At 29.3% G+C, this 23,958-nt stretch overlaps 2 protein-coding genes across 3 annotated transcripts in view; one reads left to right on the forward strand and one right to left on the reverse strand.

Moving 5' to 3' along the window:
* Positions 1-534: 534 nt before the first annotated feature.
* LOC107162510 (muscle-specific protein 20-like) lies at positions 535-9,014 on the forward strand. The gene is made up of 5 exons (XM_015509461.2): positions 535-694; positions 5,941-6,022; positions 6,153-6,282; positions 8,040-8,160; positions 8,681-9,014. Exons 1-5 carry the CDS (start codon positions 668-670, stop codon positions 8,870-8,872), a joined length of 552 nt encoding a protein of 183 aa, XP_015364947.1. The 5' UTR covers positions 535-667; the 3' UTR covers positions 8,873-9,014.
* Positions 9,015-9,110: 96 nt separating this feature from the next.
* Positions 9,111-23,958, reverse strand: part of LOC107162781 (C3 and PZP-like alpha-2-macroglobulin domain-containing protein 8) — a 145,107-nt gene continuing 130,259 nt past the window's right edge. The window contains exons 5-25 of one of the 2 annotated variants that reach the window (XM_015509829.2): positions 19,149-19,504; positions 18,782-18,937; positions 18,341-18,469; positions 18,049-18,215; positions 17,834-17,951; positions 17,630-17,763; positions 17,392-17,562; positions 15,975-16,203; positions 15,720-15,870; positions 15,413-15,589; positions 15,136-15,342; positions 14,661-15,030; positions 14,430-14,600; positions 14,160-14,370; positions 13,788-14,025; positions 13,579-13,709; positions 13,301-13,513; positions 12,349-12,503; positions 12,143-12,284; positions 11,840-12,050; positions 9,111-11,755 (exon numbers count right to left, since the gene is read on the reverse strand). In XM_015509829.2, coding sequence (XP_015365315.2) covers positions 10,629-11,755; positions 11,840-12,050; positions 12,143-12,284; positions 12,349-12,503; positions 13,301-13,513; positions 13,579-13,709; positions 13,788-14,025; positions 14,160-14,370; positions 14,430-14,600; positions 14,661-15,030; positions 15,136-15,342; positions 15,413-15,589; positions 15,720-15,870; positions 15,975-16,203; positions 17,392-17,562; positions 17,630-17,763; positions 17,834-17,951; positions 18,049-18,215; positions 18,341-18,469; positions 18,782-18,937; positions 19,149-19,504 — 4,964 coding nt within the window. In that variant the 3' untranslated portion in view covers positions 9,111-10,628. Of the gene's footprint in view, positions 11,756-11,839; positions 12,051-12,142; positions 12,285-12,348; positions 12,504-13,300; positions 13,514-13,578; positions 13,710-13,778; positions 14,026-14,159; positions 14,371-14,429; positions 14,601-14,660; positions 15,031-15,135; positions 15,343-15,412; positions 15,590-15,719; positions 15,871-15,974; positions 16,204-17,391; positions 17,563-17,629; positions 17,764-17,833; positions 17,952-18,048; positions 18,216-18,340; positions 18,470-18,781; positions 18,938-19,148; positions 19,505-23,958 lie in introns of both variants that reach the window. The other variant, XM_015509814.2, reaches the window with a different exon arrangement.

Raw genomic sequence — 23,958 nt, forward strand, 5'->3', positions numbered from 1 at the left:
TTATAATAATATGTTTCTACCTATACAATATCTTTAGCTATAATATTAATTATGAAAATTGTGATTTTCCAATTGAATGATTAGTCAGTTCAATTATTAGCAGTTCTACTACATTATTATACACGCTTATAGTCTATTTTTGTGTAACAAGTTTTATTAACAATATAAAAAAAAATTGTTTTATAATTAATTACTTAGTGTACTTATTAGGTATAAAAACATTTTAAAACCATTTATTGTATTATTAACAATGGAATTATTGTTAATTGGATTGAATCCACCAAATTTTTACTAGTATAAATTGCTAAAATAAGGGTATGACAATTAAATAATTGGATTCATGCCCTAAACGGTTCGAAAGTGTATTTATAAAATATTTTATTAATGCTTGTTTATTTTATTCATATACCATTAAATTTCAGCCGTTCTATTATTATTATTATTACTATTATTATTATTAGTTTAGTTGTAAGGTGTATGAGTGTGCGTGGGACAAAGATTCTAGCATGAACGCGCCCTTCTTAAAACCTAGAAAGCTTCATTGGCATGACAGTGTAATCGCCTATTCCGCACACAAACAGTCCAGCTATCTGACAGATATATTCGTTAGAAGCCGCTTCAAATATCTTCTTTTTTTTTCGTTTTCATAAAATCAAACAAAAATACAATGCCCAGTGGACGTCCTTTGTGGCAGGTAAATTACAATATATATTTTAATGATTTAATAATAATAAAACACACATTTTTTTTTTATATACAATTAACGAACCTCAAGTTAGTTATCAATTTTATATGATCAAAATTATTTACTATTATTACACACAGGATTTAATCGTGGAATAGTTATTTGAATTACATAATTAGTTTACAAGTGGGTAGGTAGTTGATAAGAGTTTTATAATTTTAATAATTTAAGAAACATTCATTTGATTCAGTTTAATTTAAAAACCATATATAGGTTATATCCCATATACAGGTTGTCTCGTGAGGATTTACCCATTGCGATATCTCACGAAATAATGGAGATATCAAAATTCTGGTTTTATAATAAGATTCATAGTGTTAAGAACTACAATAATTTCAGTTTTAGATTTATTTTAATGTTTTTGTGAAAAATTTAAAAAATATATTTTTTTATTTAATTATTTCCAAACAAATTAATGATAGCTATTTTGTAGAGTTTATTTTTCTGAAAATATTGATGTTTCAAAATTTTATTTCCATTAATTTCCTGATTTTTGATATTTTTTCTAGTTTTGAAGAAATAAAATATGATAATTAATTTATAACTATTAGGAACACGGAAAGTAATTCAGCCGACCGTATGGGAATGCGCGCGGCGCGGTGTGTCACATGTTTGATAACATTATGGTGTTAATAATTCACAATTTTTCTCGAAACTGAAAAAAAATATTAAAAATCAGGAAATTAATGAAAATAAAATTTCTAAACGTCAATATTTTCAGAAAAATAATCTCTAGAAAATGGCTATCTTTAATTTTTTTGTAAACAGTTAAATATAAAAATATTTTTTTAAACTTTTTTACCAAAAAATTGAAATAAATTAAAATATAAAACAATTGTAGTTCTTACCCTTGTGAGTTTTATTACAAGACCAGAATTTCGATATCACCATTATGTTGGGAGGTATCGCAATGGGTAAATCCTCATGGGACACTCTGTATAAGTATAGAGTAGTTTTGAGTGTTACAAGTTTGTTTTGGTCTTACATTTTTAACTGACAGCTGTTTTTTATATTTAATAGATTTTCAAACAATTTACTACATATTGTAAAAAATTTGTATATAAGTTAAGGGCACCTTGTAGAAATATAAACTGACTAATTTATGAGAAGGGGGAGAGTCAAAAATCATTGATAGCACCGATATACTATTATTTTTATTTTTAAAAGTGATAAACTAATTGATATTAATTAAAATAGGAGTGACAGCATATCTATGTAAGAAGTTTTAGCAAACTGTCGTTTAAAATTATTTCATAGTTTATTATTATTTAATTAAAAAGTCTGGTTTTGCTATGGAATAATTTTATTTTTTAGGTATTTAGGTTCTAATTAAGTATGTTATTATAATAATGTGTATAAAATATATTGTAAAGTACGTATAATATTTAAAATTATTGTGTTTCTGAAATTTCTAGTTAAGTATAGTTCGTAATTCATAGAAAATCAACACTGCTAATTCATCATATAGTAGATATTCCTATTTTAATTTTATATTATTCTAATAAGAATTTGTATACAAAATATTTTGTTATAAACAACTTTGGAATAATGCTGATTAAAATAGTGGCATTAGAAATTGTTATAAAATATATACTTAGATATCTATATTCAAACTTTGTTCAATTCGTTACTTAATACTAGGTATAGGTTATGGTATTCAACACTTAAATATTCTCATCATCAATCAAACCTTAGGTTAGGTTATTATGCCCGAATAATGGTAATAAATACTAATTTCTCCTATTACTATATTATATTATTATAACCTATATACCAATAGCAACCATTTATAGACAAACATCACTTAACGAGATAACAACTGTTCTATATTTTAGGTTGGTTAAAATCACACACATTGAGTATAATATTATCAAAATCCGTTGAGTATTTTTGGAGTGCATTTTACGCAAACTCGTTGTATGCGTGATTTTTATAGATATATTAAAATATTTTTAGGAACAGTAATAATTTAGCAGTACTTAGCTAATCGTATAATTACAATAAAATTAATATGTTATTGATGCATTTATCAAAATTATTTCTCTAAAGTATTTTTAAATAAAAAAATTTCTAAAACGACTAAAACTGATATATTATAAAATGTGTACAATTGAATTATTCTATAAAATTAGAATTACTGAATAAATAATTTCAAGAGATAATGTAGGGCAATATTCCAACTGTTGAAAATTTTACAAAATATGATGGAATACAAGTTCAAGTATAAATGTATAATATGTTGTTAAATATGTATTTGCAATTTATTCTAAAAAATGGTTTTAATATTTATTAAGAAAAAATTAATAAGTTCGTTTTGAATAAAATTAGTTTAAACCTAATGTCTTATTAATTTAATAGTTGAGTTAATATTTTGATTGCTTGTTGACGTTTCATATATTACAATATATGAGCATTAATTTCCAATTTTAACCAAGTAATTATTTAAAAATTTTATATTTATATTTATCAAGGGATGCATTAAAATAAAAATAAAAAAAATTAAGATATTTATTTAATGTGATATATCAAAGATATATTTAAAGTTTATTTTAACTTAAAGTTATGCACAAAATTATAATTATTTTTTTAATTTTTATAAAATTAATTTAATTGTTTGAATTACTGATTATAAGATTCTACAACAATGTTATTGATTATCTAAATAATGAAATTGTTATGAATATGTTAAAGCAAAGCTAATTATGATTTAAGTATTATTAAAATACATAAAAACTCGATCAATCATAATAGTGTTTAAACCGTATAAATGCAGAGCTTACCTGCATTGAATACTTGTCTTTTAGGCAAGATTAATCTTTATTCTATATCATATTTAATTTTAATAGATGTATTTATAGTTTAATGTGTTACTTTTTTAAATTCAAGGCCACGTTCGCTAGACTATTTTATCACACTCATCACGTCTAATAAACTAATAAAGTGTCTTAGGTACACCATAACATCTTAAGAATATATTTTCATAATCATCGGTAGAGGGGAAAGCCAGTCAGTTAGACTGATGTAGTATACTTGTCATTAACGATCTAAATATAAAATCAAGTATATTCTTCAGTTTAATTCAGTTCAAGGTTTTTATAAATCGACCAAAGGATAATTTTAGGCTTTTTTGTTTATGTTGTTATCTCAAATGTCTATGTTACCAGCTGCAGTGGTAAAAGGTATTTACGAACAACCAAGATTTACATAACATTATGTATGGCGTGGGATAAGTGATCACTGTATTATGGTTAGTTTCTTAATTGTCATTACACGTGTTGTTACTTATTTATAAATAATAACATTTTGATCAAAATACACGTATTATGCGTGGTGTAACCTTAGGTAATGCTATACAGGCCAGTCGTTGATATATGAGACTCCTTGTTATATATAAATTATAAAGATATAAATGTGTGTGAGTATGCCAATTCAATGAATTTTTCGTTCGATATTATCGGATTTTATTTATATGAAATAAATAAACCCTCGGTTGGCAAGGAATCAAATACGTAGGTATATACGTGCCACGTCGAAGGTCCTCTACAAAGAAAAAGGGGTTCAGGTTTTATTAAATGTTTCCCTGCAAATAGAACTTGGATCTTAGTCAATTTTTGATAACCATTAAAAATATGATTTAAAAGATTTTGATTACGTGTGACGGTTGACTATAAAAAGAATAATAACAATAAAAAATATGTTTATTAAGAAACGATGTATAGTGCTCACAATGTGCAAATTTTATAATCATTATTAAAATATGTATGTAACTTAAAACGATCATTAAACCATTTTGAAACTATTTTAATGTCTATTTTAATATCTCATATTTAACAAAAATCTTTCACTAATGATTTTTTTCTCTTGTCTATTTGACATATAATTCTTTTGCAATTTATTACCTTAATTTTAAACTCGTAAGCCACAGCCCACAATGGTACAAACAAGCTTAACAGTCCATCAGACCATTATTATTTATTTAATATTTAAAGATGATATGATGTGATTCGTAAAATATTTCGAGCAATTTTCAGAATTTGCATACAACTTAGTAATTTGGAGATTATTTTTCAGTTTTTATTTTGTATTTGAAATACCTTTGACTATTTTTTTTTTTTATTTGCAGTTTAAAAATCTTCAGTAGAACTTAATTTTATAAACATTAATTAAGTTATTTTAATTTTACATTATAAATATCAAAATGAAAAAATGAAAAATTTAATGTACTCAAATAGTAGATAAATATATTCTTTAAATTTCTAAGTGACTTTAGTTTTTTAATTACAAGTGAATTACGTTTTGTTATTTTGATGTAATAATTTATTATATTCATTATAATCATGAATAACTACATAATGTATTATTATATAGTAATATAACATAGGATAATACATGTAAGCTAATAACCTATGTAGTTGATGCTTAACCAATAAAAAAAAAAAAAAAAAAAAAAAAAAATATAGGATAAGTATTACATTGTGTTTTGACATTTATTTTACGTGAGTACCAGCTATATTTACAATTTAGGTGTTGTTGACTATTGTTACCTTGACATGATATTTTATTTTTTCATACCATATACGTACGTACGTCCAGGAATATCAGAACCCAATATGGTAGTAAAGACACTAACCTCTTCTAAATGCAATTGTTTTTAATTGAAACGGGATATTTATATTTTAATACTTTCTAAATAAAACCGTAACAGTATAACGTCCACAGCGGGTTTAATACTCTAAAACATTTGATGTTTATATATATCAGAGTGCTTCTATTATAGACTATAGTTGAAATATTCAGAGTTCATGTACATTATTTACTTAATTCAAACCATTTTTAAACTGAGTTTTTTAATATTGTTTTTGGTTCATAGGGGGATTTATGCCATCCTCTCATTTGTACACCAGTGCGAAACATGTATAATTTCACGCATTTAAAATATCCAAACCAAACTTAAATGAGTGGATGAACGAAATTAGATTAAGGGTCCCAACCGATTTAAATTCGATAAGCTTAACAGTTCATATCAGTTTTCAAAAGTAAATATAATCGTATGACTGTGTTTATCGGTATGATTGATAAAAAATTGTAACATTTCGATTAAAATAATTTACTGTTTGCAATGAACAGTCACACGAATGTGCGTCTCGAAGACTAGTCGACATCGTATTGAATTTATCGTGGTAATTTAATTTCAGGTTGCCGGTAAAAGAGACCTGGATCAAGAAGCTGAAGCTCAACAATGGATCGAAGCCGTGACTGGTGAAAAGTTTGCACCAGGTAAATATATATTATTATATTGCGAAGTTATATTGAATGTTGGACATATGTCCGGTAATTACCAAAGTAAAATATATTGATACCTTGATAAACAAATACCTAACCCGGCTGCACTTGATTGTTGGTTTAGGTTTGCCATTCGAGCTAGCACTCAGGGACGGAATTTTATTATGCAAGCTGATGAACAAACTGTCACCAGGTATTATACCCAAAATTAATACTTCAGGCGGCGATTATAAAATGATGGACAATATTAGCCAGTACGTACAATAATTTTATTATTATTATATTGTCCGCTAAACGATTTTATATTCATCACGAAATAAAAAATATATTTTAATCTGGCTGGGATAAACGAGAGATTTTAATATATATATATTTTATTAATGATAAGGCTTCAACATCTTAGCCTATAATTTTAACAATGTGAACAGAAATAAAATTTACAGATATTTAAAATGTATGGTTTAAGTGTATGTAATGGAAAAATTTGAAAATTTGCTTCGCTGAGAGCAAGTCGAAGCTGAGGGAAGTTGTGTTTTTAAAAATTGACCGAGCTTTGGTGCATTTTGAGCATCTGTGGTCGTCGGTCGATCGATAGGTTTACGTGTTGTATACTGGAGCAGGTTCCTTAGTGATAAGGAAGGAGTGGATGAGGTGAGCGTAGCCTTATGGTTATAATGACCCTCTTCTTTTTAGGCTACAAAGAAAATTCCATTTTTTATGGAATGCTTGATGTTTCTTGATTTATTTGAGAGAGGAACGTTGTTTTTAATATTTTATTTAAAATTTTTAGTGTACCGAAAGAGGAATATAATACAGTAGAAATTAACTGATTCGTTTATTTATTTGAAATCAGTGAAAATGTGTTTTAATAAAACTACAATTATTGCAAAATAAATACTCAAATTACAATTAGGTAATTTTAAATGATATTTATCATATTCCTGGATAGTTATGCCATATTATTTAAAACCAAATTATTAATTGTGTATGTAATATGTATTACATAATATACAGGAAACACATTCTAATAGTATTGGTTTAACCGTTTGCCACAAGCATATATTCAATTAAAAATTTGTCAAATTCTTTTTTGTTATTAGCAAAATTATTTCAGTTTCTTTATTGGTATTTCTCCTTGTTTATTTGATGCGTTATAATCGTGTGGTTTAGTTTTTGTTCAAATTGGTGACATATTTTTTATACTTGACATATTTGCGGTATAGTTATTTACTACCTTAAAATATTTGTTTTACTAACAAAACTATTATTATTATTGATTTAGATAGACACCAATTTTAATTGTAGCCAACTTAAGCTGTGTAAATAAAGATGAGGAGGATAGATTATCAAATATATTGTGGAAAGTGAATACCTACGTATATGTTTGAGTATTTGTAAAAAAGAACTGAAAACTGCTAAAACCTGAATAATTCACTCATTATTCAGGTTATCGGTAGTTTCTCAATAAGCATTAAATTTTAGGTTCTCAATTTTTTGGCCTTGGATTTTGTGTCAATGAATATTCCTATTAAAATTGTTTAGTGCTCCTATTGTTCTAAAAATGAAAGTATAATAACAGTAATAATAAAATAAGTAGGTACTTAATAATAATTTCTAGGATACAAAATAAATTTTTATTTTAAGATTAGGGATTAAAGGTATAATAGTTGTGATAATATTATTATCCTTGTGTATAGTATGTTTGGTAATAAAATATCGTTATTGGTCTTAAACTATTTTTAACATTATATATAAATCAAAAACTCATAAACTTAATTACTATTCGGTTATATTGTACACATTTATTGATTGATCATCGTATATCAATGAGTTCTGTAAACTTAATGATTGTTATAAATTGATTTAAACAGCCATAAACATGAATTGTACGCCGTAAATGTCTACTGTTTTTAAACAAATATATACTTATGTATCACATGCACTTATATTATGGGGTCTTACGTATTAATTAATAACGATGCTTATTAAATTTGTCGTTTGTCTTTTGTAGATTTCAAAAGGCTTGTATTAAATACGGTGTCCCAGACGTCGATCTGTTCCAGTCTGTTGACTTGTTTGAACAAAAGAACATATATAGAGTGACTATGACGATATTCGCCATCGGAAGGACGGTACGTGACCTATAAAGTTAATTAATAGAAGAGAGAGCGAGAGAGAGAGAGTAGAGACAGACAGATGAGAGAGGGGTCATCTGAAGATCAACGTTATTAGAAAAAGATGTCATAAAACTTAGTACATCTCTGTCCATTAATGTCGAGAGATTATACTTTAGGTATACCATTAATGTACAGGTCATGAGTGTAAATTTGGGGGATTAGGAGAGCTTACCCCGAAACTCCTTAAGGTCCCAAATATTTTCTGACTTAACTCCTTAAAGTACCTATATAACCTAATATTATGTTCAACCTGTTAATTAATATTATTATAGCCTTTCAAGAACTTTCAACCATATTTATACCCATAAAATTGGCCGTCTTTTTCTAACAATGTTGAGAACTATGTGCCGTTTTTATGGAGGGTGGATGCATAGTTAATAATATAATATGTTTGTAACATGTACGTAACGAACATATTAACATAATATAACATGGTGGTCGATAGCAGAATATTTATACCAATCGATGGTTTTAGGCATACAAACACCCAGAGTGGAGAGGCCCAACCTTGGGACCAAGACCTTCCGAGGAGAACAAGCGTGATTTTACTGAAACGCAATTACGGGCCGGAGAGGGCGTCATTGGACTGCAAGCCGGACAAAACAAAGGTGCCACACAAGCCGGCCAGAACTTCGGAAACACCCGAAAGATATTGCTCGGAAAATGAGAGCGTAAACTCACAATCACCTATACTATACGTTTTTGTTGTAATTTAAAATTGATCTAACATTATTTTGTATGCGTTTTTGTTAATGTCGTTGATGCGTTTCATGTTCAACAACGATAATATACAATATATATAATTATTATACCATTTGTTTCACTATTGATGTCGTTCAAGAGAGAAGATGGATAAATTGTGTTTATAATTATTTAATAATAAGAAAAATGAAAAATAATAATCATTATATGTAATACAACATACTCAATGCTCTTATAGAATCTGAGCATCACTACAACTTTATTGCAACAATATAAGTACAAAAGTCGTAACAGCCAACGACAGTACACTACATATTATATTAATTATGTGTTGAGACTTGAGGTAAAAGAATACAATTTTTAATGGAAAATAATATACATATTAAATAGTTTAAATATCTAAAAACTGTTAAGATTAAAAAAATAAATATTGTATAATGTTGACACGGAAAATAAAATAAATGTTTTCGTTGTGACAATAATTTATATAATTATGTCATTACACTATATTATATTATTATAATACGTTAAAAGGTTTGGTATATTTTAGTTATCCACATTTACAGCATAATTATTATTACAATATAATTTAAATGCTTTTACTGAAAACAAACTGATTAACTACGAGCTTGAGACTACACACAACACATGCAATGCATACATTAAAAATAATTTTACACTTATATTAAGTTTCATAACAATAAAAGTTGGAAATGATAATACCTATAAATAGTATTATTTTTGTGGAAACGTCATGTGTACCATAATATATGCGTGCATCAATAAAATGTATTTAATAACTTTGTATTTTATATTATTACATAGAAATATACATTAGAAATATAGTTGTGTCGGATAGTTATCATGGGTGCAATATTATTGAAATATGAAAAATTCTATTATTATTTTACAATACTATTAGTAGACAATTCTTAATAGTAATGAATCACGAAATTTATAAAAGCAAAATGTCTTTACGTTACTTTCATTCGTTTATTCTACTTTTAGGATTATATTTGTTATTCTTTTGATATTCGTTTCAGTTTTCACAAATTATATTTAAAACGGACGTATTTGAAACGGACAAAACGAATTGACTAGGCAAAAAGCACCAAAATGTGTCACTAAAATTGGCAAATTACATCTATCATAATATATTATATATTATTTTGAGCATTTTTATGAAATTTAATAATACTTTTGTTGTGAAAATATAAACAGAACGGCATAAATGTTAACAATACTAAGGTAACATCTGAAACTCATATCTATTGATTGTCACTCAGTGTCAAAAATTGTATATCTACTTTAAGATGTATTATTAATAAGTTTATTTTATTTCGATACCTTATTATGTGTATTATTATCATTATTTCGATAACACTCAAAAATGTTCTAAGTAAACCCATATCAATTTGGACGACGATATGGTTTGCAGTACACAAGTTGTACATTATATTTTTATATTATGCCATCATGCCATTGTATATTATCTAAATAAAAACCAACTCTGCTTGTATAACTAAGTAAATAAATGTTTGATGAAATCCCATATCTAAAGCGGTAATGCGCCCAAATTATGTACATCGCAGATTATTATAGTTGTTCTGTTAATCTGCAGATAGTGGGTGGTGATAATAATAATAATAATAATAGTAAAATACATTTTGGAGCAATACATATTTTAGTTTCGAGCAGCAACCAAAAATCAATTACGATTATTATTCAGAGCCGTCCTTCTTCTGGTTGTCGGAGGCGATCTTTTTGTTTCGATTTGCTTCCATTATCAGGTCAGCTATCGGCGTCGTGGACGGGACCAATGGTTTGGCCGTCATAGGTGTCGTGCGATCTTTTGCCGCTGCGGTTGTGGTCACCGCTGGAGTGGGCGTGGCCGTAGTTACAGTGATGGGTTTTACCGACGTTGCCGCTGCAGTGGTCAGTGACGTCTTGGCCATCGTTGCCGGTGACACTGAAGTTGTGGGTGTTATTGATGGCTTGGATGAAGTTGCTTGCCCGGGTTTGACGGATGTGGGCGTCACGACAGTGGTGGTGGTGGTGGTGGTGGGGGTGGCCGCCGCGGTGGAGGTAGTGACGGGAGTATCTGTGGTCTTGGATGGTCGAGCAGTAACTGTTGTAGCCCGGCTGCTGGGTGTTGATGTTTTAGATGCCTGCACACTAGTTGAAGTCAAAGCCATTGGGGTGATGGTTGGATGCTTCGTAGTAGTCGGAGTGGTCACTGTGGTATAAGTGGTAGTGCGTGCGGTCGTACGGTCATCCGTTGTCACGTTTGAGCCGCGTACAGTTGTGACTTTAGTTGTCGTCGTCATCGGTTTTGCTGTCGAACCGCTGACAACTGGTGGCCTACCATTTCTCATCATATTAGTTTGGCCCATATTAGTCATCGTATTCATTTGGGCCATTTTGGTCATCGTCGCTGGGTCGGTATTGACAGTGTCTTTCAACGGTGTGGGGTCGCGATCACTCGAGTCGGGACTGTTGTCACTCGCCCTGTGCTTGGAATTAGAATCTTTGTCCTTATCGGTTTTCTTGTTGGGTTTTTTCATGTTGCGCACCACATTTCCGGTCGACTTCACCGGCGTTCGTTTGATCTTAGTCGGGATCGTCGCGATTCTCGGCTTTGACAGCACTTCCTCCGCCTTTGTCGACCGAGTCGCAGCGGGTGTTCCTTCCGTCGTCACGTCTCTGGTAAATGTGGAAGTAGTGGCGGCTTGAGTCGACGGTTTCTCAGTGTTGCTCAACGTAGTCGGTACAACTGTCGTTTTATCCGTCGTAGTCGATTCGCAGTGGTCGTTACATTTGCATGGGTCGTTGTTATCCGCGGGAAAGCCTTAATTAAAAATTTGTATATTATGATATAATACTATTACGCATCATCCTCGGTCATATTATATTGATATATGAAGGTACTTACCGTTGGAATCGTTGGTTATCCAGTCTGCAATTTGCATGTCAGTCAACCCTTCGGCCAACGGGTTCTGTTCTTCATCTACGTGGAATAATTTATACGAACTCTGGTCAGGTCTGGACACAACGTACACTTTTGCTACAGCTGGTCGTAGACCGGTCACTTTTTGAATGCTCTTGGCCGTGTATGATACGCAAACGATGCAGTTACTTTTCACCTACGGGTTTTTGACAATTTATATTTATTGTAAATCTGTACGCATACTCTCGATCGGCTATTAGATATGTTAGCAATTAGTGTTGTACTTACCTTAGCGAAGACAAACCAAATATGATTGGAATGTGAGTCGTGATGGACATTTGATACGCTAGCAGACGAAATCTTGTCAAAGTAATACCCCGAAAATAGTTTTATTTCTAGTCTAATAGCATCTTCCGTTTCGTTGTTCATCCTACACAATTGTAATACGAATAAAACATTACAGTTACTCGATTTTAAATTACTGTATAACATACCTAAAGCATGTTTTTAGTCTTAATGTTATCGCATGACCATATATTTCATCTGTAAAACCTTTACTCGGTTGAATAACGTCAGTGACTCCTGACCATAGATCAAACGGTTTTTTATCATTTTCTGCCGTAGTATAGGTAGAATACAAAACTCTCCCCTAAACATAAATAAATACTATTAAAAATAACACCAATTTATTTATTTTTCTTAAATGTATGGTTTAAATAAATATAAATCTTGTTGTATGAACATTTATATATTAAATTATATTGGCCATATATTTTAAATCTAATTTATATACTTATGTAATATGTTTTAATTAAACTATAAGTTATTTATTTATTGAAAATTAATACTGAGATGGCTAATAGGCTTACTAAACATTTCAAAAAAGAAAAATCAATAATAGCTTCATAAAAGAAATACTTATCAAGGCTTAAATCAAAATAGCATACTATTAGGTGTGTATTCTTTATAAAAGAAATAAAAGAACGTATTTATAGGTTTTTGGGTATAGTAAAGTGAGAAAATATTATGTAGTATGCTATATTTCGTTAAAAATTTAATTTAATTTTTTTTTTAAATTTTTATTGTAGATTTGCATTTCTATGGAAATAAAAAAATTGTTATAACAATCGGCCTCGCATAATTCAGTTGAAAAAAAGGTTTTTACCAGCCCAAAATTACATCTATGAAAAAACAAATGTATCTGTAAGCTGTATTATATAACCCGTTGACGTATAATAGCTGTTTAAAAATGTTTATATTTTGTTTAGAAAAATATGGAATCGACTGATTAGATTTAAGAAAAATTAGGTAGTATTTAAATTTATTTTGAGAGAACCGAAGAAAAATGTTTTGGTATGTAGATATGTAATTCTAATGTTATTTAGAACTTAAATTAAAATATATTAAATATATTTTATGTTATTTAAGAAACTAAGAAGCACGAACTTGTATTGTTGAGCATCCAGCTCCGGTAGCGTAGACAAATACTTTTGTTGGCAAAGAAGGTAAATGTAAGTATTGAGATTTTGTACTGGGGTCAAGTTCTAACGTATCGGTCAATTCCATACCAGAAGTAGCCAGGGAAATTGTTAATTTCCGGTGAGGATCCGATCCAATTTTATCATACATAGCAAATGCTTTCACAGCTAGATACGCTAACTATAATGGAAAAAAGAATAGTTAACCATGTGATATATTTTGAAATTTCACAATGTGATACATACCTCGGGATATATATCCAAGATTTTAGTTCTATAGTATAGATAACGAACTATGGGTTCGGATGATTTCAATTCTCGTTTTGCCGAGTAGATCATTAAACAATACAATGAAGCTTTGAATTCGTCAATCGAAACTATAACATAGTATAGGGGTTTAATAATATGACTGTAGTTAAATACTTAATACTATTTATATCACTCACTGTTTTCACCTTTTTTTTGTGGAACTACATCGTCGTACCAATCAGACGTAGGATGTACTTTGGGCCATCCAAATTCACTTTCTTGGTTTGTCGAAAGAGATTGTAATTTTGTTTGAGCTTTTTTGGTGAAGTAGCTATTCGAAATCATCAGCGCATAGGTAGTTATAGCAAGTGGGTATGGTTTGACAATATTATGTAAATGTTGTTCGAGATAGGATTTGGTGTGATTTGCAATTTTTGAATCAATCTGTTGAAATTAAGTTTAAAAAAAAAAATGTATACATTTACTGACAGAGTTATTGGTTACATAAAGTTATATAATATATAAATTTAATAAATTAAATTAGATATTAAAATGTTAGTTTTTTAAATTGAACATACTTCAGATTCTATGCCTAATTCCATTAGAGTGGCCAAAGTGTCGGCAGCGCATATTATTTGGTTTATTTCCATGTCAGATTGACCAACAACAGTTGAGAAATCTTCGAAAACCTGCTTTTGGATCCACGTTTTTAGCCCTTTGATTAGATCTGAATCCACACCGACGTGAGACTGACTTCTCCATAATATTTCGAGAACGCGAAGGTCACACCTAAAAGTTAACAAGAATATAAAATAATGTATGGTGAGCTAGGTACTTTTATACCTTACCAGTAACACGGTACGTTTGGATGGTCTCCGAACGACCCATCGGGATTTTGGTAGGAAAGGAGTACTGGTATGCTCTTCGATAATAAATCTACCAGTGATTTTTCTTCGGTGCCGTTATTATTATGTTCAGACATGAGAAGTGGCGTGAAAGTTGATAGGAATGATACCAAACTTAACAAATAATAATATCAACATAAATAATGTACGGATCAGAAAAATATTAATGCATACCTCGTAGAAAATTTCGGTTCATTCTGCACGAAAAATGGGAAGTTTAAACCTCCAGTTACAACCAAAGTGCCAGATTCGGATCCCGATATCATTGTATTGGGTGTTTCTAAGTGCAGTACTTGTGAGAAGCCAGCTTCGTCGTTGTAATTCCACACTCTAAACTGCCCTGTGGTTCCAAGAATGGTGGCGAAACCGATATGGTTAATTTTTATTTTTTTGTCCATATTCCATTTCAGCAACGGGTACTGATGGATTTCCTGACCGTAACCAAATGCCAATACTCCTTTCTCCCAACTGATCCAAAACGTGCGGGGTTCTTCTTCAGATAAAATTCCGGGAGTGTTGCGACTCGTCAAATGTACACCATTTCCTGAAGTTACGTAAACAATGAACCACATTATGGTTAAACCATCATAGTATAAATATTATTACGGTCACCGATCTAGTAAGTTTTTAGAACAAAATATATATTTACCATGTTTTCCGCGACCTATCCACGAAATCGTATTATCCAAGTCACCTAATACAATCTGGTACATCAGCGTGGTCGGTTTGCGTTCTTGACTTAGCAAAATATGAGCGCTTTTTTTCGCTTGTATTTCGAATACAATACCGTCTCGGTTTTTAGGCGCGTTTATGTGTTGGTACCGGAAATCTGATGTTGTTGACACGATGAGTTGTTCTGTAGATCGATTGAAATTTAGTGAACAGTTGTTATAGTAAATTTTTAATAAAAATAAAACAGTCGTCACCATTGGCGCAGAAATAAGCGTTATCGGTGGTCTGATGTTGAATGCCTTCTGGGTGCACGTAGATCGGTACGGATTTTACGACGATACTTGCGGTGGAATTACTCAACTCAAGTTCTTCCGATTTTTTGCTATCGTTTATCAAGTGACATTTTTCACTCACGTAACCCGATATATCCACTGTAAAAATTACTATTTTAAGTGTGTTTTTATAATATGATGCATTTATGAATAGTATAATATTATTATGATTGCATATAATTGAGTGAAATAAATTATTTCGCTCGATGGAAATGTTTGGTTTAATTACCGGTAAGATTTTTTAATCCTTCTTTCAGCGCTGTAATTCTAACGATTAATGACGTGGCACCGTAAGCACCTAATCTCATTTTTTCTGCGACAAACGGTTGATTGGAACTGCTAAATACAGCGCCTTCGCTCAATGACAAGAGTGCATTCACCTACATGAAACAGTTTTTATTTATTTATTATTAATCCTATTCAACATTTTATCAAATAATATGACTATTAGCCATATAGGTATTTAAATATATCCAATCCTTACGTCCATGCAAGAATTGACGTTATTAGCAATGTAAATATCGGTTTGGACTGTCTCGCCGACGTTTATCTCGACTGGTGTACGAACATCTACTTCTAAAGTACTAGTGACTTTGATGTCTAATGTGTCTGTTATTTTAAGTCCACTGCTACCAACAGTTAACAAGCGCAATTTCCAATGGCCAGCTTTATTCGGTGCACGAATATTCATACCTTTTTTCATGACATTGCTCCTGTTACGTTTAAGGAGTTAACTGTTAAAAATTAATTTATGGAAAAAGACATCGTTTCTTAAAATAAAGTTTTTTAGGTATTTCTATATTTAATTTTTAAAATGATTTATCGGTGTCAGATCACATTTTTAATGGTTTTTTCCGTAAATAAAGTTCGTAAATTAAATTTTTATAATATTCATAAATTTATTGAGATTTTTGTTTTAAACTACTACCAACGTCTGTTGATATGATTAAACTAAATATTTCATTCAATCTTTTAAAGTTCACCTAAGTGGCTGTTGTGTATGGCTATATTAATCGTGACCACCTGGTTATTCTCAAAAACATTTTAAACTTAAAAATGACTGTAATGAAAGTTTTCCTAGCATCTCATCATAAAACTGACTGCTGTGGTTTTAAACACTTTGCAAACAACAATATTCATATTTTTCTGTTAGGAAGTTGGAACATTATTTTTTTGTTATATTTTATGCATAATGCATTTGAAAGTAGCAAAAGAACTTTTTCATTATAATTAAGCGTTGATTACAAATTATACACTGTTGTTGTCTGTTGATAAATTATTATTTAAAAATATTAATATTGTTACTATTTTTTTTATCAATTTTACAATACCTAATAATAATAAGGGCTATTGGATTTGATTAAACTTTTTATTGTAATTGGATACAGATTAAAAATAGCAAAGTTTATGCATCAAGGACTCAAAGTATAACATTTTATATCGCAAGTAATTATAAGAATTTTAGACTTTTAAGCTCTATTTTGTTTATTAATATATTATAAAACTTGATTTATTATTTCTTTTATATAAATCTCAAAATTTGCACGAAAATAATAAAAACATGTGTATGTGAATAGATACGTAAAATTCTACCATTTCATTACATTATATCAATGACTTCATTCATGTTTAACTATTTTTTTTTTATGATTCATTTTTTATATTTTTAATATAAGATAATTGAAACCGAATAATGAAAACATTTTTATTTTCGCTATTTTTTATGTGTCATAGTGCATATTTTTAATTTTTCAGTTAATAGTATTATTGGCAAGTAGTGAATATTTTAATTATTTTTAGCGTTAAAAGTACAAACCCCGAGTTATAATTTAATATTAGTATATTAAATTACATTAAATATTTTATTTTATTTGGAAAATATTTTTATAACGAATACTTACGTAAAGTTTACGCATTTCCATGTCCATAGTTGATCCATCGAAAATGTATCCAAAAAGCTATGATGTTTTGGATATAGATCGCTTTGTCTTGAAGTTGTAACTTTACCATCTAAACGTTTTTCAAGGAATAATAATCCGGATTCAAGAAGGTCAGTGTCATCGTCCATGTTTCTATTGTTGAGAATTTTACTTGAATAAGAACACAGTTTTAACATTAGAGAACTATTGTAAGACTGACCTTAATGGAGATATGTTTTCCGTTCCTCTTCCTCCAATTAAGCACACTAATGAGTTTTCTTCGGCCATTACATTTAGTTCCATCAATTCTTCCGGATACCAATTATTTTTATCATCCTTTAAACTTATTTTCACCTAATTTAAACGAACATCTCTGGATTATGATTGTTCATCATTCAATTTTTTTCATTTAATAAGATCTTACCTTTGGATCGGTTTGTTTGACATTGAAACTAATTACATCATTTATTGTTTCTCCTTTCTCAGTGGTATAATAAACCAACAAGTGACTAGTAGGTGCCATCACGGGGTCTACGTTGAATCTATATTACAGTCATATTGATAAATAAACAAATAAATAAATATTGAGTAAAATACATGAGTATGTGTGATTGGTTTTATTTTAACGAAGTGACATACGTTAAGTTGAATCGACAAATGTCCACTTGGTCCATGATTTTTGTCATGTGGACAACTGGCTTATATTTTTGCCAAATAGCCACGTGCCCCTCGGTGGTCACGACATAGTTAACGTATCGATTGCAAGGACACGATGATAGCACAACCACTTCTGCTTCTTCGTTTGCCTAATGACCATTTTATTAATTATACAATTGAAGAGTATATAAAATATTATATATAATTAATATTAATATTTAAAATCTCTTAAAATATAACATATTATTGTATTAGTTCAGTAATTATTTATTACCGTTAAAGTATGTTCTATTCCTTCGACCAATAAGTAACAATCTGATGTGGAGTTCCATTTTTGTATAAATTCTTTGGCTAATACATAGTGTCCTTCGATTTCTTTTCCTTCAACGGATACTAATTCAGCCTGTTTTAAAAGTATATAAAATATATAGTCCAATTTTATAATGTTGTAATTAATAAATGTATTTGCAGTGTATTTTTTATTTACATCTTTTTAATATTTTTTAATGATTTCAATTAATTAAATATTTCAATTTTTTTTATGTATTTTAGAAGTAAATGTTATTTGATATAAATATTAACAATTTATGTTATTTGTAAATTAAATCAACAATTGCAGTAGACCGTATACTATCAAATAGTTTGAAAACTAAAAATAAACAACCAACAAATCATAAAAATAAATAATTTAGAATACTTTAATTATTTTACTTACTTGGAGTACAATTATTTCATTGTCAGATAACATAGCTGGAACAACGAAGGTTCCTTCGCCTTGAATTATTTCAACATCTTGGCTATATATTGTAGTGGAGTTGTCAAATACCTTAACGCGGACTCGAAGATTCTTTTCCGAACTCATAGCTTCTACCTGTGAATACATAAAATACTTCTAAAATTAAAAACAAAGCTCAAATTGTATTGCTTGACCTATAACCACATTGATTGAAATTTATTACTTTGGAATTCAATCGATATCCATTAAATGTTTCACAGATGCATGCTTATTATTATAATTTTCGATAAAAAAATTCTCTGTACCTAGACAATTAAATTGGAAAAATTATATTTAAAACACTAACTTTTCCAAGGAAAGGTAACCCAGGCTTGTATTTATGTCTCATCTCGTGTCCAAATCGTAACTCTACGAAGTGTTCCTCGGTTATCGTCTGTTCTCGTTTTGGTGGATCAGTGGAACCTCGTGTATTGCTCACATTCACGGCGGTCTTGAATGTCACTCCTTCGGAGGCTACCTCAACTGTCCATTCTCCGACGACAGCCAACTCGGATAACATGAAACGGAACGGAGTGTTGCGGCTCGACGGGACGTCATCCCAAAGTGCGACACGTGTTCCCTTAGGGTTTTTGATGTAAACGTCCATAGTGACATCCTCGGCAATACGAAGGTAATGGTCCAGTGGTAGAAGCCAAAATTCAACTGAAAAATTGATAAATAATACATCAAAACACGTGCATGATGCTTTCAATAAATTATGACAATATACATAGGTGTATAGGAGATGATCTTATGTCGTATATAAATCGTTAAATCTTAAATGTATCTACGGATTTTTTCACTATATTCATTGAATAAAAATCTTTAATGGTATATCAATAATTTACTTAATATATTTTGTTTATGCTTAGTCTCATTTCGAGTTTTAAACGTCTGATATCATAATATGAAATACGAGGTTTGAATTAAATTGTTTTTATTAAGTTTATATTTAAATGTTCGTAGTTAAATAATATGTATTGGTAGTGCATTTCAGTTTATTCAAAACGATTTTTATGTTATCACACTATTGCAGGGTCGGTAATAGATTGCTATAATTTATGCGCTCATGTCTTTTACTGACTTATTTATTTTTATTTCGGAAGTGCTTCTCCCCCTAATCAATTACTTGTATAATGTATATTCTAACCATGCTCAGATTACTTTAAGTAAGAATCATGATTTTTGTTCAGTGTTTTTTTTTTTTTTTTTAATGACATATTTAAGATGTCCTGAAAATAAACTTTCTCAAATAATTTTTTTTTTGTAAGTGTTCTTGAATATATATGGCATATTGATTACTATTTATTGATGGCCAGTCATTTTTATATGAAATAAGTCGCAATATTTATGAATAAATCGCGAATTATATGGATTTTCATATCTGCATATGCATATGCCTATAATCGCCTTTTCGACTAGGTATGTATATTTCATTGATTCGTAATATAAATGGCATAAAATCGTATTTTTATGCACGCAAACATACTGGTTAGATGTGTTTAAACCAATATACCCAGACCAGTCGAAGTAATTGACCGGACAAGTTTTTACAGCTGTCTTTATTTATAATCTCGATTACTGAACGAAAATCCTGGCTTTGATTCCTTAAGTATGATCGAGGTTTACATTAATGATACAAGTACTTCACCGTCCAATAAAATAACGAGTGGCATGGCTTCTAAGTTAAAATATTGTCCTGTGACGTCTGTTGACGGTTTAACGGCCATTTTCTATATTTAAACTAATTTTGATGATATAGGCAACATTTAATAATAAACTGCAATGATAGTTTTAGTTCTAAATAAGTATTTTCTATCATAGTGAATTTATTGTATTTGTTTTTAACTTCATTGTTAGTGGATATTTATAACATTATCCATGCATATTTCACTCTCGTCACTTATTCAGCAAATTTGCATATATATCATATAGTTTTTTCATTACATACAATTCGTGATTTATTTATAAGCTATTAAAAATTGATAGATTATTAATTCACATATCCTTAAATTTAATATTATTGAGTATAGAACATATTTTATACTCAATGATAATATATTTGATATTAAAATGTGTTATGTGAACTTTATTTAGAAATAAAAAGTTTGGAATTAAGTGAACATTTAAATACCAAAAAAGTTCCTAGAATGTCTTTCATGAAGTATCGCGAATAAATAATTTTTTGTATATTAAATTAATTTTTAATGAATCTGATTTATAGACAAGTTTTTATTCAATTTGCATGGTTTAATTATAGTGTAAACAGACTTTATAGCTAAATAACTCTAAGACAATTGTCTTGAATAAAACAAAGTATAATTAATTATATGAACTTTGGCACTGATTAGTGAATTTGTAGTTGTTAAAGATACCATGTATATACTTTGAAAACTTGTTCATTATATTATTGTACTGACAACTTTATGAAATTAGTGATATAGTAAATACCCAAAACACAGAATATGTATATAATATAATATGAATAAATTATAAAATAATTATTTAATGGAAAATATCTTTACATGGTCGTTTGCGTTTTTGTTATTATGTTCATTGCACATATGTATTGCACCCGTGCTAATAATAATAATAATATTATTTAGCTAACTATTGTATTATATTTCCATGTATAAATGGAAATATTGGAGTACAGAAATAGGAGATATATATATGTATAATAGTTTTATGTAGTTTTTCGTAACTTTTTGTCTTGTTTAGTTCGTGCCTGATGAAAGATAATTTATTTAACTACTCCTATACCAGTCATATTGTAAAATGTTAATTTTTGAAAGTAATGTTACATATATAAATAGGAAAAACAAAATAAACAATAAAAACTAAATACATTTCATTATCAATGAAAATCACAGCCATCGGAATAGATTGATTTTAACTTGGTTGTTACATGGCCGGCGCATAATATAGTCTCAGTCAATTAAAAAAAAATTTTCACAACAAGATTATATAATATCTGTTTCAGCTTATTTTAAACTTAAATATTGTTTTGCCAAATGTTTATATTGTTATCGTCATTATTATTATCATATAATTATCAATTGTCACCATGTTCACAAACATATTATGCTGTGATATGAATTAGGATAGTTGGTTATGTTTTTTGTTGTAGCATCAAGCAGTAATTGTTTTTGTCATATAATGTACATCTCTTGTATTCTTTTTTTGTCAGGACACACATAAAATAAATACAGTCCACTAGATGAAACAAAAAAGTCCATCGTACGTTTTTTTCATACACGTCAAATATTATGTTACAATATAACACGAAAAATTGACATTCAGAGTAATCGAATTGGCTGGTTGTTGCTCTTATTTGAGACAAAATATACATACGCACTCGCGAATGACAAGATAAAAAATAAATGATTTTATATAAACATTTTTAAGAAAATGATGCGTTGTACAGAAGGTGTGTTTGACGCATAGAAATTCCACGAAGAGTGACAGAAGGAATATATCACGGTAACTCACTATCGGGTTTTTATCTCTACCTCGGTATAAAGTCAACCGTCTTGATCGCAGCTTAAATTTGGTGACTTCGATCTTTTTTATGTATTATTCTTTATTATGTAGGTATATTATATCTAGCCATGGATAAGTTTTAACGGAAAATGATGATGGCCAAGCGTTTCACGCGTTTCCGAATTCACAAGATCGTTTAATTATGAAATTCGAAGTGTCTTAGAAAAAAAAAAAACTGTTTTTATGTCATATTTCACAAGCAGTAGGGGGCTAAAATTAAATGTTAAATAACGAAATATCACATTTAAATATACCTACATTTTTACGAGCTGATGGCGTGGAATTTTAGGGTTACACCCACATATAACTTCACCTAAATTAATCACAGATTTTCCACAGGTATAGATAGTAAATACATATGTTTATACAACCATGATTGACTTTATTTAGTAGTTTTTTTCATTATATCATAATATGCAAGTGGATTTTTTTAAAATCCAATTTCAACCTAGCAATTTATTTATTTATTTTTTTTTTGTAAGAGGAACCTGCGGCAACATAGGCCATTGGGTATATGGGGTGGTACGATAGGGGTTATTTTTGTGTTTTTGTTTGTAGGTTTTTAAGTGGGTAAGGTTGTAACATGTGTTTGTGTATGTATGGCAAGGATATGTCGCTAAAAATTCCGGTGGTCACCCATACAGGACCTAGTAACTGCGGCCGGTACGTACGCTCAGTGCGTTTCAGCAGATTGAGCGTCCGACCATGCCTCACCAAGTCACTAGCAATTTATTGTACTAATCTCAAAGTGAATTTCATGAACTCTAAGTCGTTTTTTAAAACAATATACAATAAATAACTCGAATTATTATATTATTATTTATAATATGGCCCTCCTGGAAATGTTCAGTAGAGGTTTATTACATAAAATATAATTTAAAACTAGAAGAAAAAAAAAAAACGTTATTTAAGCTATTCCCGAACTTCTAGCTCCAGTGATCTCTGAAAGTGAAATTTAGGTCAGCCTAATGAATTAGCGTAAGCCGAGAACTAAAAATAGCCATTTTATTTTGTCTAAACTGACTTAGAATGTATTTTAATATTTATACGTCTCTTTTTCCATGAAAATTGATTGACGATTTTTTTTCACGAAAATGTGTTTTGTGCATATTGTATATAGGTACAGAATTTTATTACGATCGGAGTAAACTTCTTTATCATTGTTATTTGGCTTTCTAAACTTAATTTTCGTTCACGTGAATTTATATATTCTTTTTAATAATGAAATTTTAAATTTTGGGTATAGATATGCATGCAAAATAAATGTGGTGTATACAGTATAATTATTTACAGTTAAGAATGTAATAATAAATTATAATCGGTTTGGATGATCAATGTTATAATAAGATATTCGTATTTTAATTTTTCGTACATTTGATAAATACATAATAATGACAAATATTTTTAAACATAACATAAAATAATGAATATTGATTAGTCTAGAGAGTAGATAGACATTCCGCTCAATTAAAAACAAAATAAATGCATTATATCTTTATACTCGTAAATTAAATTAAATATTAGCCAATAAAAATTGATCACAAAAATGAACAAAACTATACCAAACATTATAT

This window comes from Diuraphis noxia, unplaced genomic scaffold (genome assembly GCF_037042655.1).
Source record: "Diuraphis noxia isolate RWA-SAM2 unplaced genomic scaffold, SU_Dnox_SAM2 contig0002, whole genome shotgun sequence".
In the NCBI taxonomy this organism is placed as follows: domain Eukaryota; kingdom Metazoa; phylum Arthropoda; class Insecta; order Hemiptera; family Aphididae; genus Diuraphis; species Diuraphis noxia.